The sequence below is a fragment of the Rhinichthys klamathensis genome, unplaced genomic scaffold, assembly GCF_029890125.1.
Source record: "Rhinichthys klamathensis goyatoka isolate OS25496 unplaced genomic scaffold, OSU_Roscu_1.1 h1tg000412l_1, whole genome shotgun sequence".
In the NCBI taxonomy this organism is placed as follows: domain Eukaryota; kingdom Metazoa; phylum Chordata; class Actinopteri; order Cypriniformes; family Leuciscidae; genus Rhinichthys; species Rhinichthys klamathensis.
In genome coordinates this window covers 3,959,001-3,974,488 of record NW_026606912.1, presented here as the reverse complement: position 1 = coordinate 3,974,488, position 15,488 = coordinate 3,959,001, and the positions used below count along the sequence as shown (strand labels likewise).

The 15,488-nt window shown below is 40.7% G+C and overlaps 1 protein-coding gene across 2 annotated transcripts in view; it reads left to right on the top strand.

Annotated features, from left to right (window-relative positions):
• Positions 1-13,983, top strand: part of bcl11ba (BCL11 transcription factor B a) — a 49,204-nt gene extending 35,221 nt beyond the window's left edge. Inside the window, exons 3-4 of one of the 2 annotated variants that reach the window (XM_056235049.1) lie at positions 8,163-10,018; positions 11,980-13,983. In XM_056235049.1, coding sequence (XP_056091024.1) covers positions 8,163-10,018; positions 11,980-12,002 — 1,879 coding nt within the window. In that variant the 3' untranslated portion in view covers positions 12,003-13,983. Of the gene's footprint in view, positions 1-8,162; positions 10,342-11,979 lie in introns of those variants that run through there. The other variant, XM_056235048.1, reaches the window with a different exon arrangement.
• Positions 13,984-15,488: the final 1,505 nt, after the last annotated feature.

Sequence of the window (15,488 nt, the reverse complement as noted above, 5' to 3'; positions counted from 1 at the left end):
GAAGCACTGGAGAGAGTTACTCTGTTAGCAGGAACTCAATCCGCCTAGTCTGCAGGTACCATGAAATACAAGGAATATAATCTTGACCTTAATAATTTAAGAACTCCAGTGTGTGAAAAACTCCAGGCAGTTCAAAGAGAGATGACTCTGGCTCAGAAAGGGAGACTTCTAACGCTCTGGAAATTCCAAGGTTATCTGAGTAAGTCCTGGTTAACAGGATGTCCAGTTTTGAAGTGGGATTTGCAGTCCCATGTGACCAATTTTTTTCTCCTTCTTCCCTTTGCTCATCTCCAGCATGAAAAGACAGAGTCTCCCAAAAATAACTCCAAAGGTTAAGATATTAATTAAACGTTAAGGGGCGAGAGGACGGATAATGAGGGGACTCCTCACAAACAGTCTGCCTAGTGCTCCAGTCAGAAAGCCCGGAATGAATGAAGGTACCAAATCAGTTGCTCTTCACTCTCGGTCTCTGCAGTCATTACACAAATTACCTCCCAGCCTCAATATCAGCCTGTACCTCTTGCAGTTGTCATAAGTAGCCCTGGTCATTAGAGTATGCTGGGTAATCAGATGGAACAAAATTCATCCCAAGCAATTAAAAAACACCTCCAAGACCCAGTGGCTGGCAATTAAACCTTTCACTGCGCATCTCGACCATCATCGTCTTGGTCTTTTTTCCCCCAGTAATTTAATAACTTTGAGCGAAGTATTTAAAAGCTTGACCTTAACACAATTCCTCCTCAAAAACCAGATCAGATGTTTGGGCCCTTTTCGCCCAAGTTACCTTTCATCTAGTTTGTTTAAAAGCCTAATCTGTTCCAGCACATAACAAATAACCTTTTGAATTTGCCATAATGAGGAATTTGCATACGTTTCTCTTATTTCACAGCGCACAGGGCGCCGAGCTGGGAATGAACGCTGTAATTTGACGGCCTTGACACAGTTGACATTAATCGTAAACTGTCTAGTGATTGGCACTTCCCCAGCAATTGTAGATCTAGAGGTAAACCTGTTTCCCTCACCGAATGGTGCAGCCTTCCATAATAGCCATGATTTAATTTAGCTATTTAACCTGTAATTCCAGCAATATTTATTGAAGAGCGAGGGGAGAAAATTGGGCCATTAGGCGCAGAGGATGAATACATTGAGATGAAAATGAACACGCCTAACTGGTAGTTGACCTTCGCGTTTTGTAGCAGTTTTTATTAGCGCAGGCCACAGTAATTACTGCAAATTGAATCATAGAGAAAACTGAAATCATTCGGTAATGAGCATTTTTATTCGTTATTGCACTTTCCGACTGGGCTGTGAGGTATGAAGTCTCCGCTCGGGGCCAGCGCGCGCTCCTGAGAGGATTCCGGTACACGGAAACCCAGCTAAATTAACACTGCTGAATATTTCTTCTCAGATCTGCGCCGTGAAACGGTGTTAACCAGCTTCTCTCGCTCACACCTCATACGGATATAAAGACTGGCATTATTATTTTTTTTAAACATTATTTTTTTAAACCAGATGATTTTCTCCCTGAACCTGAGGTGATGTTTTGTTGTTTGGTTTGTTACAGACGGTGGCTGGATTTTGTTGTGTGCCTTCTTTTAAACAACATCCTCTCGCACTCTCAGATGTTGTTTTTCTGAGCCGGAGAGAGATGGGGGGGGGGGTCTGCAATTTATTTGTGAGCATTGTCTTTTTTGGACGGCATATGGCACGTCCTGTAAGACGTCGCAAGATGCAAATTCAGGGGAGTCTGACTTTAAATGAAGCAGTGACAGTGACAGGAACCCTTTTGAAGAGCACACATCACAGTACTCCAGGGAGGAACAGCAGGGGATACCCACAATGCCGTGCGGCGCTCTCATTCTCTCTCTCTCTCTCCCCCCTTTCTGTCTGCACCACCCACCTCTTCCTTACAGTACAATGGCATTCATCACACAAGAGACTGGCGTTACTGTATGCACGCGGCCCTCATTTACAGGCTTATCCCGCACCCTGCCTTCCTCAAAGGGAGACTAGCCGTAGTGTTGAAATCCTGCAGCCATAACATCATCTTAGTCCTACCAATGTTTACAGTCTCATTTTGTTGTTTTACCTCACGAGTCTTGCTTTCATACCGTATAGCGGTTAGCGTGAGGTGACGTGCTGTGTCGTTTAAGTATCCATGTATTATTTCCCTGTTGTCGCAAGGGATTCTAATTTGCTTCTTTTTCCCTCTTGCTCTCCCTCTGTAGATTCAGATAAACAACTATTTTGCCTCACAATTGCATCTCTGTTTGATGCGTTCATGTGCTTGAATAGAGACGTGTGGCGATTCTTTACACTCAGCTGCGCGGTGCTTTGCAGCCAGACGCCGCGGTTGAATGAGGCTGCCGCCATGTTTCACGAGACCCGTCTCTGCTCCGCAAAACAGCAGCTTGAGTCCTAATTAATGGGACATGCGTCGCTCTGCATATCTATCCGAGGAGAATCTAACTTAATTTTCGAGCAGGGTGTCCACACTAATAATCGTTCAACGGAATAGTCATCCTGAGGCCTGTGGAGTTTAGTCCCTCTAAATTATCATTAAGGACCAGACTAAACTTAATCAATATAAAAACAAAAAAAAGAAATTCTAGGAGAACATGCTGGGATAGAGATGAAGGTGGAGCTGATTAGACAGGTCTCAGAAGACGTTCGCATGAGGCAGGGCCTCCTCATAAGCCCGGCGCCTTACTCTAAACAACCGTAATAAGTCCAGGGTGTCTCGCTTTGGAGCATCCACAGAATTACATGTATCTGATTTTTTTATGAAATGCATGGAATGGGAAGGGAAGGAATGGTTCGGTTTAGTGATTTTAATGTTACACTCTTACAAAAAATTTGCCAAATTTAGCACATTTATGCTCTTAAATGCTTTTTCTACACAAGTACCCTTAACCTGTTCTTATTAACAATTATAGTAATTTTTCACTTTTCAGCAGCTTCATATTATTTTTGTTTTAAGCTGAAAAACGTTTCCAGACAGCCATGATGAAGCACTTATGTCTCAAAGGCGTCTCGGTCAGCGGCGTAACTGTCTCTGGATCTGTCTTTACTGTACTATGACTGTAGTTTCTGTTGGAAATTTGGATGGCGTAACTGTAAATGCCGAAAAATGGGACACCGGACTCCCTCGTGGGCCCAGAAAAGCTACCGTGCACGAGTGAGCTAGTTTCTCGCTCTCCCTTTCTTTCTTGCGCGCGCTTTTCCCTCTTTCCTCTGTAAGCCATCCAAGAAGCCCCCTGCCAAAGCTGTGTGTGAACCACAGCCAAACAAAACACAGGCAGCGGTCCAGGCCAGCGCGGCACGCTTCCACTAATAGAGAGAGAAAAGCTTCCAGACCCAACACGCTACTTACAGGACGGCAAAATTCTTTACGCTAGATAATAACTTAATGACAGCCTAAATGAAGTCCCTATAGTGAAAACCACTGTCAGCAAATGAGCACCTCATTATAATATGGTATATCCCTTTTCTTTCCCCTTCCTGTCTATTTATAACCCGCCTTTATTGTGTCAAAAATCTAAAATTCCTGGAGATTTTTGCTCCTTTGTCCTTGCAAGACAATCTGGTTGTGTCTCACACACACACACACACACAGCCCTTTCAAAGCAAATTACATAAACTATGTGACAATATATGGCAAATGAAACAAACATCTTTTTTTCTTTAATTATCTGTGTCTTTTTCTTTATCCATTGTAAATGATATGATATAATGATTCAGGGTTTATTTTTAATCTCGTTAATGGTGTGAACAACAAAACACAATCCGTTCACCGAGCACGTCTTCAGGTGTAATTTACAGTCATGCATTGACCTTGTTGCTTTTAACGACTACCACAAAATAATCGTCATGGTAAATTTGCGACACTTGACTGTGAACTGTAAAATAAAATGTGAGAATCGCAGAGAATGCATCTTGAATAATTTTTATTCATCTTGTATCCCCCCCCCCCCCCCATCCCTATCATTTTCAGGATGAAAGCTAAAGTGGCTCATTGTACCTCTCAGTGCAAAGCTGAAACCTATTAACTGTCATCTTTTTATTTTTTGGTTAATGTGTCTTAAAGCCCGGCATTTGCATGCCGTTTAAGTCGATGTGTGCGGAGAGCCACGATTGTTATTAGTGATAATTTCTCTTTAATTGAATTGGGGTCTGCATGCACGACTGATACTGCCGATGACACACACTTTCACACAATACCGTCCTCGTTCTCCTCTCCCGCCCGGCAGCTGGGCCTCGTTGGGAATATCTAATTGAAAATAGAATCAGCCAGTGCTCAGCATGAGAAACTAATCACTCCAAACTTATCAAGAGAATGGGCAGGCTGCTATTTGGTCCTTTCATTTCAAAATCTGAGAAATCTGAGATGTCAGAATTCATTGCAACAATGCAAAAAAAAAAGACATCAGTAAATGTCTCTGTGTGGAAGTCTAAATTATAGGTCATGTTTAGTGTATTTGTGGTGCTCTTTTTGTATTTGTAAAGGTAAATGTGTACAGATTGGTGCATGTAAAAAAAACTAACACCCAAATTAATTTAACTTAGATTTATTAATGCATGCTATTCTGAAGTACTTAATATATTTTTTATTTTTTATAATTATAATGTGACACTTTTTCAGCTGATATAAAAAAATATAAATATTTATAAAATTCAATTAATAAAATTCCAATCAAATCACATAATTTTCAACCACGTTATGCTTATGTGTTATATATTCATATTTCTGCATGCATTTATGAGTATGTTTTTATGTGCATGTATAAAGGTAACGCTTTAATTATTGCATTAACTAGTATTAGATACATTTATTATTTATGTATCATCATTTTGGAAAATATTACCTGTATAAATGTGTGTTTTGTGATCATTAAGTGTATATGATTCATTATGGTTTATGTTTGGTATAAATGTGTGCAAACGTGTGTTGATCCGATAGCGAACAGCTACAGCGCCCCATGCTGACACAAAATCCGGGGATACATCCACCTAAACCTGAGCACACTCAGTGTTGGTAGCAAGAGAAGTGCTGCAGGTTTTCTCTCCCTCTCTCTCCCCCTCTCTGCCTCTCTCTTCCTTTTTTTCATATGGAAATGTGAAATAATAGGGTGATTAAATAGAGCTGTATATTAAAGTACAGCTGACATTAGAATTAGCATAATGTGCTCTCGCCTCGGGCTGCATACTTTATTTGCCATCTGCGTCGGACTCCAATCCCCTCGGGAGTGCAGGCGCTGAACACTTCTCAATAAACTCACGCCCGAGTCCCTTCAGCACGGCCACAAATACCATTTCAGGCAGCGGCCATTGATTCGTCTTAATTGTGGGGCAGAAATGAACATTCGGCCCCCTGATGACTTCTGTTTGTCTGCAAAAGGATCAGCTAGTACAGTAGCCTATGTTTTATGCTCCGGTTGTTAGCATAGAGAAAGGCTCTCTCTCTCTTTCTCTCTATCACACACACACTCACACACACACAAACACACAGAGGAAAAGAACAGTGCCTGGTAAACACAGACGTTACTTGTTTTCTAGGCTTTCTTTACATGGAGCATTAGTCTTTGAATGCATCTGCCATAAAACAACAAGAGGAGGTTGGAGGTCTGTGTGTGTTTTATGTGTGTATGCATATATGTAGGTCTTGAGAGGCTGGGGGAAGATGGCCATTGTGCTGGAGCTTACGCTCTGTCCACTGTAATTAAGTCAAAGGCTTTACAGGACAAGGGTAGAGGTAAACAGATGTTCTTATGAATGCACATCAGCCACATAATAATACCCCCAACCCCCCCCTCTCTAAAATTCTACATGTCATATATATATATATATCAGCTAATGCATATCATCTGATAGAAGCTTTTTGTTTTAACCCTCATGTTCTGTTAAGAGTGACTGTTCATGCTTTATATTGGAGGTCTCAAATGGTTAATGTAAGAAACTCAATTGAAATTTATGACAGAATTTCAGTTTTTTCATAGATGATGTTAAAAATACTTGTTTATAATGAGATTTCATTAGGTTGGGAAAGTCCTTCAGAATCAACATGATATTTAAATGCTAAATGTGTTTTTTAAATTATTAAAGGGCATTGGAGTCTCAGACCCCAAACAGAACATGAAGGTTAAACTAATGATGATGGTATTTCTCTAAGTGCAGAAGGATGCTATGGTACCTGCAGAAGAAAACGTCACATTTTAGCATTTACAGGTGTTTTTTAATTATTTTATTTATTTTGTTAATGTGGCAGTTTTGAAATTTTTTAAATGAGCACAGCACTACTCTTCTTCTTTTTTTTTTTTGATTTACTAATTTACATTTTTGTGTGCTTACTATTCAAATTCCTTGATGAAATATTGCATTTCAGTATACCAATAAGATGAAGCTTCAGGCTATTGCTGTATATAATCCCTTGTCTCTGTTTCTTTCAGATGAAAACACACTCCACTGTTTAGCATTGCTTTTCGGCAGCATGTAAAGGAATGCTAGAACAGATACTAACCATTTATTCTCTCTGCTCTTTTTGATCCTTCACAATGGCCATGATTGAAATAGACACCCATGAGGGCTTCCTAGTCCCAGCTTTTCCGAGCCCTGTGTGTGACTGCCGCCCCATTGTTCTCTCAGCAGTCGCTCACTCTCGCACACATACATATACATGAAAACACTCATAAAGGTACACAAAGCACAGCCAGAAATCAAAAACCTGAACAATTACAGCAGCATATGTTTTCCTGCGTATCCTAAATTGCTGCATTAGGTCAGAACAGCAAGCTTTCATTTTATAAATAAATGAAACTCATTTACTAGTGCACAATTACCATTTCGACTTTGTAGATCTTTTTCTTTTTTTTTCTTTCTTTTTTTACACCAGTGCCCCAGGAGTACAGCATAGATGGTTTAGCATCCTTTTTCACTGTATACTCAGTACACTGGGCTTGTTTGTGCTGCCATGGTAATGAGTCCCCTTTGCATGGTGGAACCGATGTAACGGTGAAGTTGTAGCATCAATTAGTCATGTATAGTTAAAGCTCTAGAGCCGCACCAAGCACAGGAGCCACTTTTTAACACATCCTCTGATCCGAGAACTGATACTGTTCATACTTCACCTGAACCCAGAGTGTATGCAAACTTCGCACATTAACTTGCTTGTAATTAATTATATGATTAAAACTGTAGAATGAAGAATAAAATTGTTATCAGAGAAATTGTGCAATTAATTCACTGGTGAGACATTTTTTTTTGCTCTCAGAAAAGCAATAATTCACTATGATGTAATTAAGGGGGAGGGGGCTTTCCAGGAAGTGTAACTATAGAATAAGATAAAAACATGAGAGGAAGTAAGAAAAACAATCTTGAAAAATTCTTAATGGAACAGTAAATAATACCCTTGAGCTGTTTTAAATGCCACAGACTTTAACGCTCACACCGGTGCACTTTTTTCCCCCACAGCCTCTTAAATCACAGGCAGTGTTTTCACTCCTTATTTGAAACCATTTATCTTGATGTGCACTCCCCCTTTCCCCCCAACCCAGACCCTCAAAACATTTTTTTTTGTTTCTTTGAGGAGACAACTTAAGTTTATTTGTTTTATAGTGATGAGAGTCCCCTAAATCACAGTTTAAATTGTACTTTTCCAATTTGGTGGCATATTATTGCAGCATCCTTGGACAGTCTTGGTGCTTGGAGGGTTTCCCAGTTTAGTGTTCTTGCCTTGCATTATGCTTCTAAAATGAGTCAGCCATTTGTATAAGCGAAGATTAAAGACGAGCTGAAATGGGGAATGCAATGTTCACACAGCGCCAGCTCTTTGTGGAGCAGTATGAAAATGCACTTGTCAAAGCTCTGTTAAGTATGAGTTGCCCTGTTCATGTGACAGCATGATGGGCACACGACAATGCCCATTGCACAAAGTGCAAGGCAAATTTAGAGAGGTGTCAGATACCTCAAAGTTTGTTCTTTGCAGCATGTAATCATTCTTGACCCTATGTCTCATTTTCCATCAAGTCAGATCTGGTTTTAGGGGGTTATTTATTTAGCAGTACTACATTTCTACCACTATGGCACAAGTGTTGTGGAAAAGACCTGCAGAGGTTTTAGAATGAGTAAATAAAGATCTTTGTTGTTTTCTGTTTGGTTGCAGGTAGAGATGAACCTTCGAGTTACATATGCACGACGTGCAAACAGCCCTTTACCAACGCCTGGTTCCTTCTGCAGCATGCTCAGAACACGCATGGGATCCGCATCTACTTGGAGACCAACTCCTCGAATACCTCCCTGACCCCACGGATCACTATTCCTCCCCCCATTGGTGCTGAATCCATACCACAGTCCCCATTAACCAACTTTTTGGGGGACAACAACCCCTTCCACCTCCTACGGATGGCTGGGCCCCTACTCCGAGAGCCCCCACCAGGATTTGTGGAAAACCGCCTCCCCAATACGCCTCCCTTTGTCAGCCCCCCTCCACGCCATCACTTAGATCCCCATCGCCTGGAACGCCTTAGTGCAGAGGAAATGGGTTTAATCTCCCAGCATCCCAGTGCCTTTGAGAGAGTGATGCGCATGACACCCATGGCCATGGAGTCCCAGTCCATGGATTTCTCCCGCCGACTTAGAGAGCTTGCTGGAAACAACAACTCCACTCCACCGCTGTCACCAAGCCGTGCTAACCCTATGCATCGCCTCCTTAATCCCAACCCCTTCCAGCCGAGTCCGAAGTCGCCCTTTCTGAGCACCCCTCCGCTGCCTCCCATGCCCCCTAACAGCACCACCCCGCCACAGACACAGGGAAAGTCGAAATCCTGCGAGTTCTGCGGCAAGACCTTCAAGTTTCAGAGTAATCTGGTTGTTCATCGGCGAAGCCACACGGGCGAGAAACCCTACAAGTGCCAATTGTGTGACCATGCCTGTTCTCAGGCTAGCAAACTGAAACGCCACATGAAGACCCACATGCACAAGTCTGGCTCCATGACAGGGCGCTCTGACGATGGCCTGTCCACCACCAGCTCACCCGAGCCAGGCACTAGTGACGTAACCGGGGAGGGTATGAAGAACAGGGATGGCGATTTCAGAGGTGAGGGCATGGGCCCTGACAACGAAGAGGAGGAGGAAGAGGAAGAGGAGGAGGAGTTGGAAAATGAGAGCAGGCCTGAGTCAAACTTCAGTATGGATTCTGAGTTCTGTCGGAACAGGGAGAATGGCACAAAGCCACCTTCGGATGAGAAGAACCTCTCCTTGGGGAAGATGGTGGAAAACGTAGGGCTCAGCTCCATCCAGCAGTACAATAACTTAATAGTCAACAATCGGAAAAGGTTTCCGTTCTCCAAAAGGGTCTCAGAGGGGCAGAGGGATGTGGGCGATGATGATTCAGTAGTGGGGGAAATGGACCAAGTGGAACGGGCAACTGTAAACGGAAGGAACTGTGGCTCGGGTGACTCTTTCTCAGGCCTGTTTCCCCGCAAGCCCACTCCCATCACCAGTCCTAGCCTTTCCAACTCCTCTAACAAGAGGATCAAAATCGAAAAGGATTTGGACATACCCCCAGCCCCCCTAATCCCATCTGAAAACGTCTACTCCCAGTGGCTAGTGGGCTATGCAGCATCCCACCACTTCATCAAAGATCCCTTTCTTGGCTTCACCGATTCCAGACAATCTCCATTCGCCACCTCCTCGGAGCACTCCTCTGAGAACGGCAGTTTGCGATTCTCCACGCCGCCAGGGGACCTGCTGGACGGGGGCCTCTCCGGCCGCAGTGGTACCGCTAGCGGAGGCAGCACCCCACACTTGGGTGGGGGCGCGGGACCGGGCCGGCCCAGCTCGAAAGAGAGCCGGAGGAGTGACACCTGTGAGTACTGTGGGAAGGTGTTCAAGAACTGTAGCAATCTGACAGTGCACAGACGCAGCCACACAGGCGAGAGGCCCTACAAGTGTGAGCTTTGCAACTACGCCTGTGCCCAGAGCAGCAAGCTCACCCGCCACATGAAGACACACGGCCAGCTCGGTAAGGAAGTGTACCGCTGTGACATTTGCCAAATGCCCTTCAGCGTCTACAGCACGCTCGAGAAACACATGAAAAAGTGGCATGGGGAACATTTGATGACAAATGAGGTCAAAATTGAACAAGCAGAGAGAAGCTAAGCCAGATTTCCTATTTTGCCTCACAATTCCTTGATTATAAAAGGGGTAGCTGGATACTCTGTTTTTTTGTCCGTTTTTTTGTTGCTTTTTTGTTTGTTTTCAAGTTAATGGTTTGAGTTAGTTTGTCCTAAGAAACTGCCATCTGAGAATGATAAAGACATTAAAGAAGAGAAAAAAAGAGGGAAATTTAATTTGGATTTAAAGTGGATACATTAGACAATATTTTAAATGGAGCCTTTAACTGTGCAATAATTTCTGTATTTATTGGATTTTAAAAAATGTTTTGGCATATGCAGGTTAATTTTTAGTTCATAATTTTTTTTTATTCCATTATCTTATGATTTATTTTAAATGCTGAGATTTTGTTGTTTTTTAACCCAAACAACATCCTGAGATTTTTGTTTGTTTGTTTTTAGCAAAACAGAGTATCGTTTGAGAAATCCATAGGCCACTGCTTAAAATGTAGATTATTTAAGCTACACATGTAATTTCTTGAAGAGAAGCCGCATTCAATCTTCAAATTTCAAAAGCTGAATTGAGAAAGCTATGTCTTTCTTTTTGTTTTCCTTTTTGTATAATATTCATACTAAATGAGCGGACAACAATCCTTAGACCTTGTAGCACGAACTGATTATAAGCATGTCAATCTAATTGGGAATGTAGCACTGAATATCAGTTTTAACAGTAAATCTAAAGAGGACTGTGGGGCTGAAAACCTGTCTACTCGAAATCAAAGAGAGGAGACTATAAAAACAGACAAAAGCGAAGGCAGCTGCTTATCGGTACCTAGTACCGACCCAGACAACGCTAGTCATAGGATGGATAGTGCTATAGGTCTCAATAGTGAATTTTAATCGCCAGCACCCTTTCCATAGACACTGGACTTAATCAAACCCGTTTGATTTTGCTGAACAGCACAATAGTCGTAGAAGGAAGACGGCTTTAAAACAACTCAGGGTGAGCTGCATATAGCTACTTCTGCCAAGTCTGCCATCTGATCTTAGCCGTCTTCTCTGATAAAGCAGTCCAGTCCTCTGGTTCAGCTCATTCACAACCCTCGTCTTGTCTCGTCTCTCCACACTTCATATTACACTGCCGACCACCCCTAAATGTCATGAATCAACTCCATCTTTCACACAAAAGTGGTTTGTCATACTACATTGTTGTTAGGGACAGACATCTAGGCCAGAGGATGAAGCAGTTTTTGTACACTAGGAGGGTGACTTACACACACACACACACACACACACACACACACACACACACATGCAGGAAGAGGAAAAGAAAGAGAGAGAAGGGTCTTTACAGTCCAATTCGGGTTAGTAAACCTAAAAGCACATTAGTCAAAAGCAAGGCAGCATCACTGTTCTGTTTCCATTGACTGACATTTAAATCTAAACATTGTTATTTTGTGTTCAGTTCTGTTGTTTCATTTTTGGGTATTAGGGGCTTCGGTTCTAGAGGGAGTCACCACTTTAACCAGATTAGATTAGAATGAATTCAATTATACGTTCAACAATGTTGTCATTCTATTACAATGTTTCTTAAATCACTTGAAACAGCCCTATGCATTTTTGTACATATATATATATATATATTTATCAATCATTTTGAGAGACAAATTTATACTGCACATTAAATCTGATTGAAGTTAAAAACGTATATGATATTGACTTATCTGGTTAATCTGGTCATATCCCGTGTGTCAAAGCCATCAGCAGGTATGCAGATTAGTCAATTGCACAGTAAAGAGTGTATGTCATGACCTGTTGAGCGTGTGCTAAAACAGTAAGACAATTTTTTTCTTTCTTTCCTCTCATTCAGGACTTCCTGTGATGTGTAGTTGAACGCATTCTCAGAAGTAGCAACACGCTTACAGAATGCACAGCTGAATTTTCCCATTTCTTTTCTCTTCTATCCAACTGATTTATTGGCAGTTAAACAGCCTTCTTTCGACAAGATGCCCTAACCAGCGCAAACGATTGAAGCGAGGGAATATTGTGGTTTAAAAAGAGCAAAGCAAACTAATGAAAGAGAGAGAGAAAGAAAAGTAAACATACACAGCTTTTCGCAGTTGACCCGCACTTTATTATTTTGATTTACACATTTGAGAACAATGGCGAAAACGGCTTCTGAGCAAGAAATTATGTTAAAAAACGGATTTATTAGGCCTTGCTAGAGGGAGCATCTGAGATTGAAGTGCCAGTGTTGATAGGCTTGGCTTTCACAATGCTGGCACTATAAAAATGAAATTAATTTATTTGGACAGTTTTTGTACTGCCATTCAATTTGACATGAGTGTGCCTTGAATACTGATCTTCCTATTTATTGTCTTATAAGACAAATGCTACACTTTTGTGATGCAAAGAATTGAAAGAAAAAATTAAGTCCATGTGGTTTTAATCTGCTTCTAAAAGAATAATGATAAAAACAGACACGTAGGTCATTTAAAGAAGTTGGACAAAATGAGAAGTAGCCAGCACAATACTAATGTGTGTCTATGTGTGTATATATGTATGTATATGTACATATAACTGCACAAAAACACACACAATAGGCAAATATATAAATATATATGTACAATTTTTCACTTCAGGACAGGACTGCGTCCCTTGAAAATAATGGATGATTCTTTTGCTACAAATAGTCAAAGAAGAGACTGGACAAAAATCAGGAACTACAGAAACTTTTTTTTAAAAAAGAAAAGAAAAAGTAAAACGTTTAGTGCACTCTGTCTTAAAATACGTTTACAGTATTGAAACAAGTACAAGGGTAAAATGATATTTCTGTGTATACGTGTTTTAAACAAATTTTTTTTTTTTCAAGTTTGCTTATAAAGTTTCTCTGAATGCCATAGTGGCGTGTGTATATTGGTTTTTGGTGATGGGATTTTAAGTATATATCTATATATATATATATAAATATATATGACATTTCTCTTGTTTACTGTAAAAGTATACCAGTATTTGTAATATTGGAGAATGCCTGGGCAATTTACACAAAAAAAAATAAAAAAGAAAAAAAAGGAAAGAAAAGAAAAGAAAAGAAAAGAAAAAAATATTTTTTCCCCAATTATAATTTCTTTCCGTCTTTTTCATTTTTTTTTTTTTTTTAAAGATTCATTTTACAGTCCAATTTAAATTGTGGGTCTTTAAAATGTTTTGTCACTGTAACTGTAAAAGTCTTGAGTTTTAGTAACTTTTCTGCCTTGGGTGTAAGAAAATAAAGATTAAATCGTTTAAAAGAGAACTGCAATGGGGCCAGCGACTTTTACGTATGGAAAGATGATCACAGGAAAAATACTGAGGTTCCTGTCATGTGTATCTTTCTGGTTTCTTCTTCAGTAATGAATTTTCTTAATGGCTGGAATGAAATACATGTGTAGGCACTATGATGTGTTTATGTGTGTGTGTGTGTGCGTGTGTGTATATATATATATATACTGTATATGTACACACATTTGGCAGGATACAATTGTGAAAATTGAAATTAAAAATTGTACAGATGAGTTTAAGAGGTTGTCTGACCTTTTACTGTAGCTACATATACAACAGTAAATGTTTTGTTCACTCTTATCTTGGTTGTAAATAATTTTATATGCTTGCCCAAACTTTTACTTTTCTGTCTCCCCTCCCCTTTTTTTTTTTTTTTTTTTTTTTTTTTTTTTTTTTTTGTGTGTTCTGACTAGCACTGGCAGTAGTCTGTCTATTTAAACAAAGCCCCTTCTTTCCTCTGATTTGGGGGTGTAATACCTGATTTCTGGGGCCTGTAAAGTTCAGGTCTTTTAGCATGAGAAGAATAGAGCACAAATACAAAATGTTTTACCTATTCAAGTCATTATTGTGTCATCATTTTCTGATTAGGAAGTAAAGAAAAGGGTTTGGAAAGTTTGGAAGGTCTTTCTTTCTTTCTCTCTCTCTCTCTCTCTCTCTCTCTGCACACACACACACACACACATACAGGAAACAGTCTAGCTCATAATATGTCTAAAATAATCGAAACAGGGGACTTTTTAAATGTGTAGGTAACAGGATAGCCAAGCCAAACCTTGCTGTATATGATCTTCTCTTCAATTGTGCGCAATTCACATCAAAGCTTTTTGCCTCCAACCAAAGGCTACAATTAAAGTCATTAAGAGCTACTAAAACTGACCACACTCATACAGACACGAATCAATCAGCCTGACCTACCATGTATTCTTTCGAACCTTTTCCCAGAATGTATTAACCTCTGGTATCTACATCTTTAAAAAGATGAGGCACTTTGTGGAGGTCAGAGAGCTCTGTATGACTGTTTGTCCACTTATTTATATAGTAGGCTACATTCATCTCAAACTGACAATTATGTTAACTTGTGTTATACTAGTTGTTTTTGAAAGCTGCCCTTCTGTGTATATTTTAGTCTTTTTCTCTCTCTCTCTCGTATTTCCCAAGCATTAGAAGCTGATGCCCCTTGTTTGGACTGAGGCAACTTTGGTATGCAGGTCTTGAATAAAAAAAACAAGATTTTTTAATGCTGTTTACTCATTTTTTTTCACACTTCACGATTCATCATAATGTTTAAATTTGTTACTGAGATAAAATATTAAACCTTTACATGAAACTGAAATGATAACACCAGTGGGTGGGTAAGGGGGTATTACACTCAGTATATTCAGCTAGCTTAGCTTCATTACCTTCTGTTTGCTCTAATGCCATAAACAGATAAAGCTATAGCCTACTGTAATCTCAATTTAACTGGCTCCTGGGCATGTTCTTATTGTGCGGGAATTCTTAAAGGAATGCAAGGCTCTTTAGATCACATAAACATATTTGTGTTTTAAATTCTTATGTGTTTTTAGTTGAAAACAATTTTCAAGTGAGATCTATTTAGTCAGACTGAAAAGAAAAAACAAAGATGCAGATTACCTCACGCACTCGTCTGCCATTATGAGGCCATTTTGTGGAGAGTGGCAGAGCTCCATGAGTCGGAGGGATACGGAGCCCCTCCCGGGACCTGTCGAGGGTTGGTAAGCTGACTGATGGCTGGCTCTGCAGGTGCCCCATTCGTCGTGGGCCCTGGGCGGTGAATTAGCGCTCATCCCGACTGCTACGGCATCATTAAGCCCTCTCGTATCCAACTCTCCGCAGTGTTAAAAACCCCGACGTAATGCTCTACCTCGGCCAGCCATCGAAACCTCCCGGCACATCCCGATGGGCTTTAAACTTCACGCGCTTGAAAAGAGGGTTGGATTACTCCTGTGTAAGATTAAAAACATGGAAAAAGTATAGTAGCCCAGGCTACTTACTTTCTGGACTGGCCAAATATAACACTTGCGATAGTAGGCATACAGC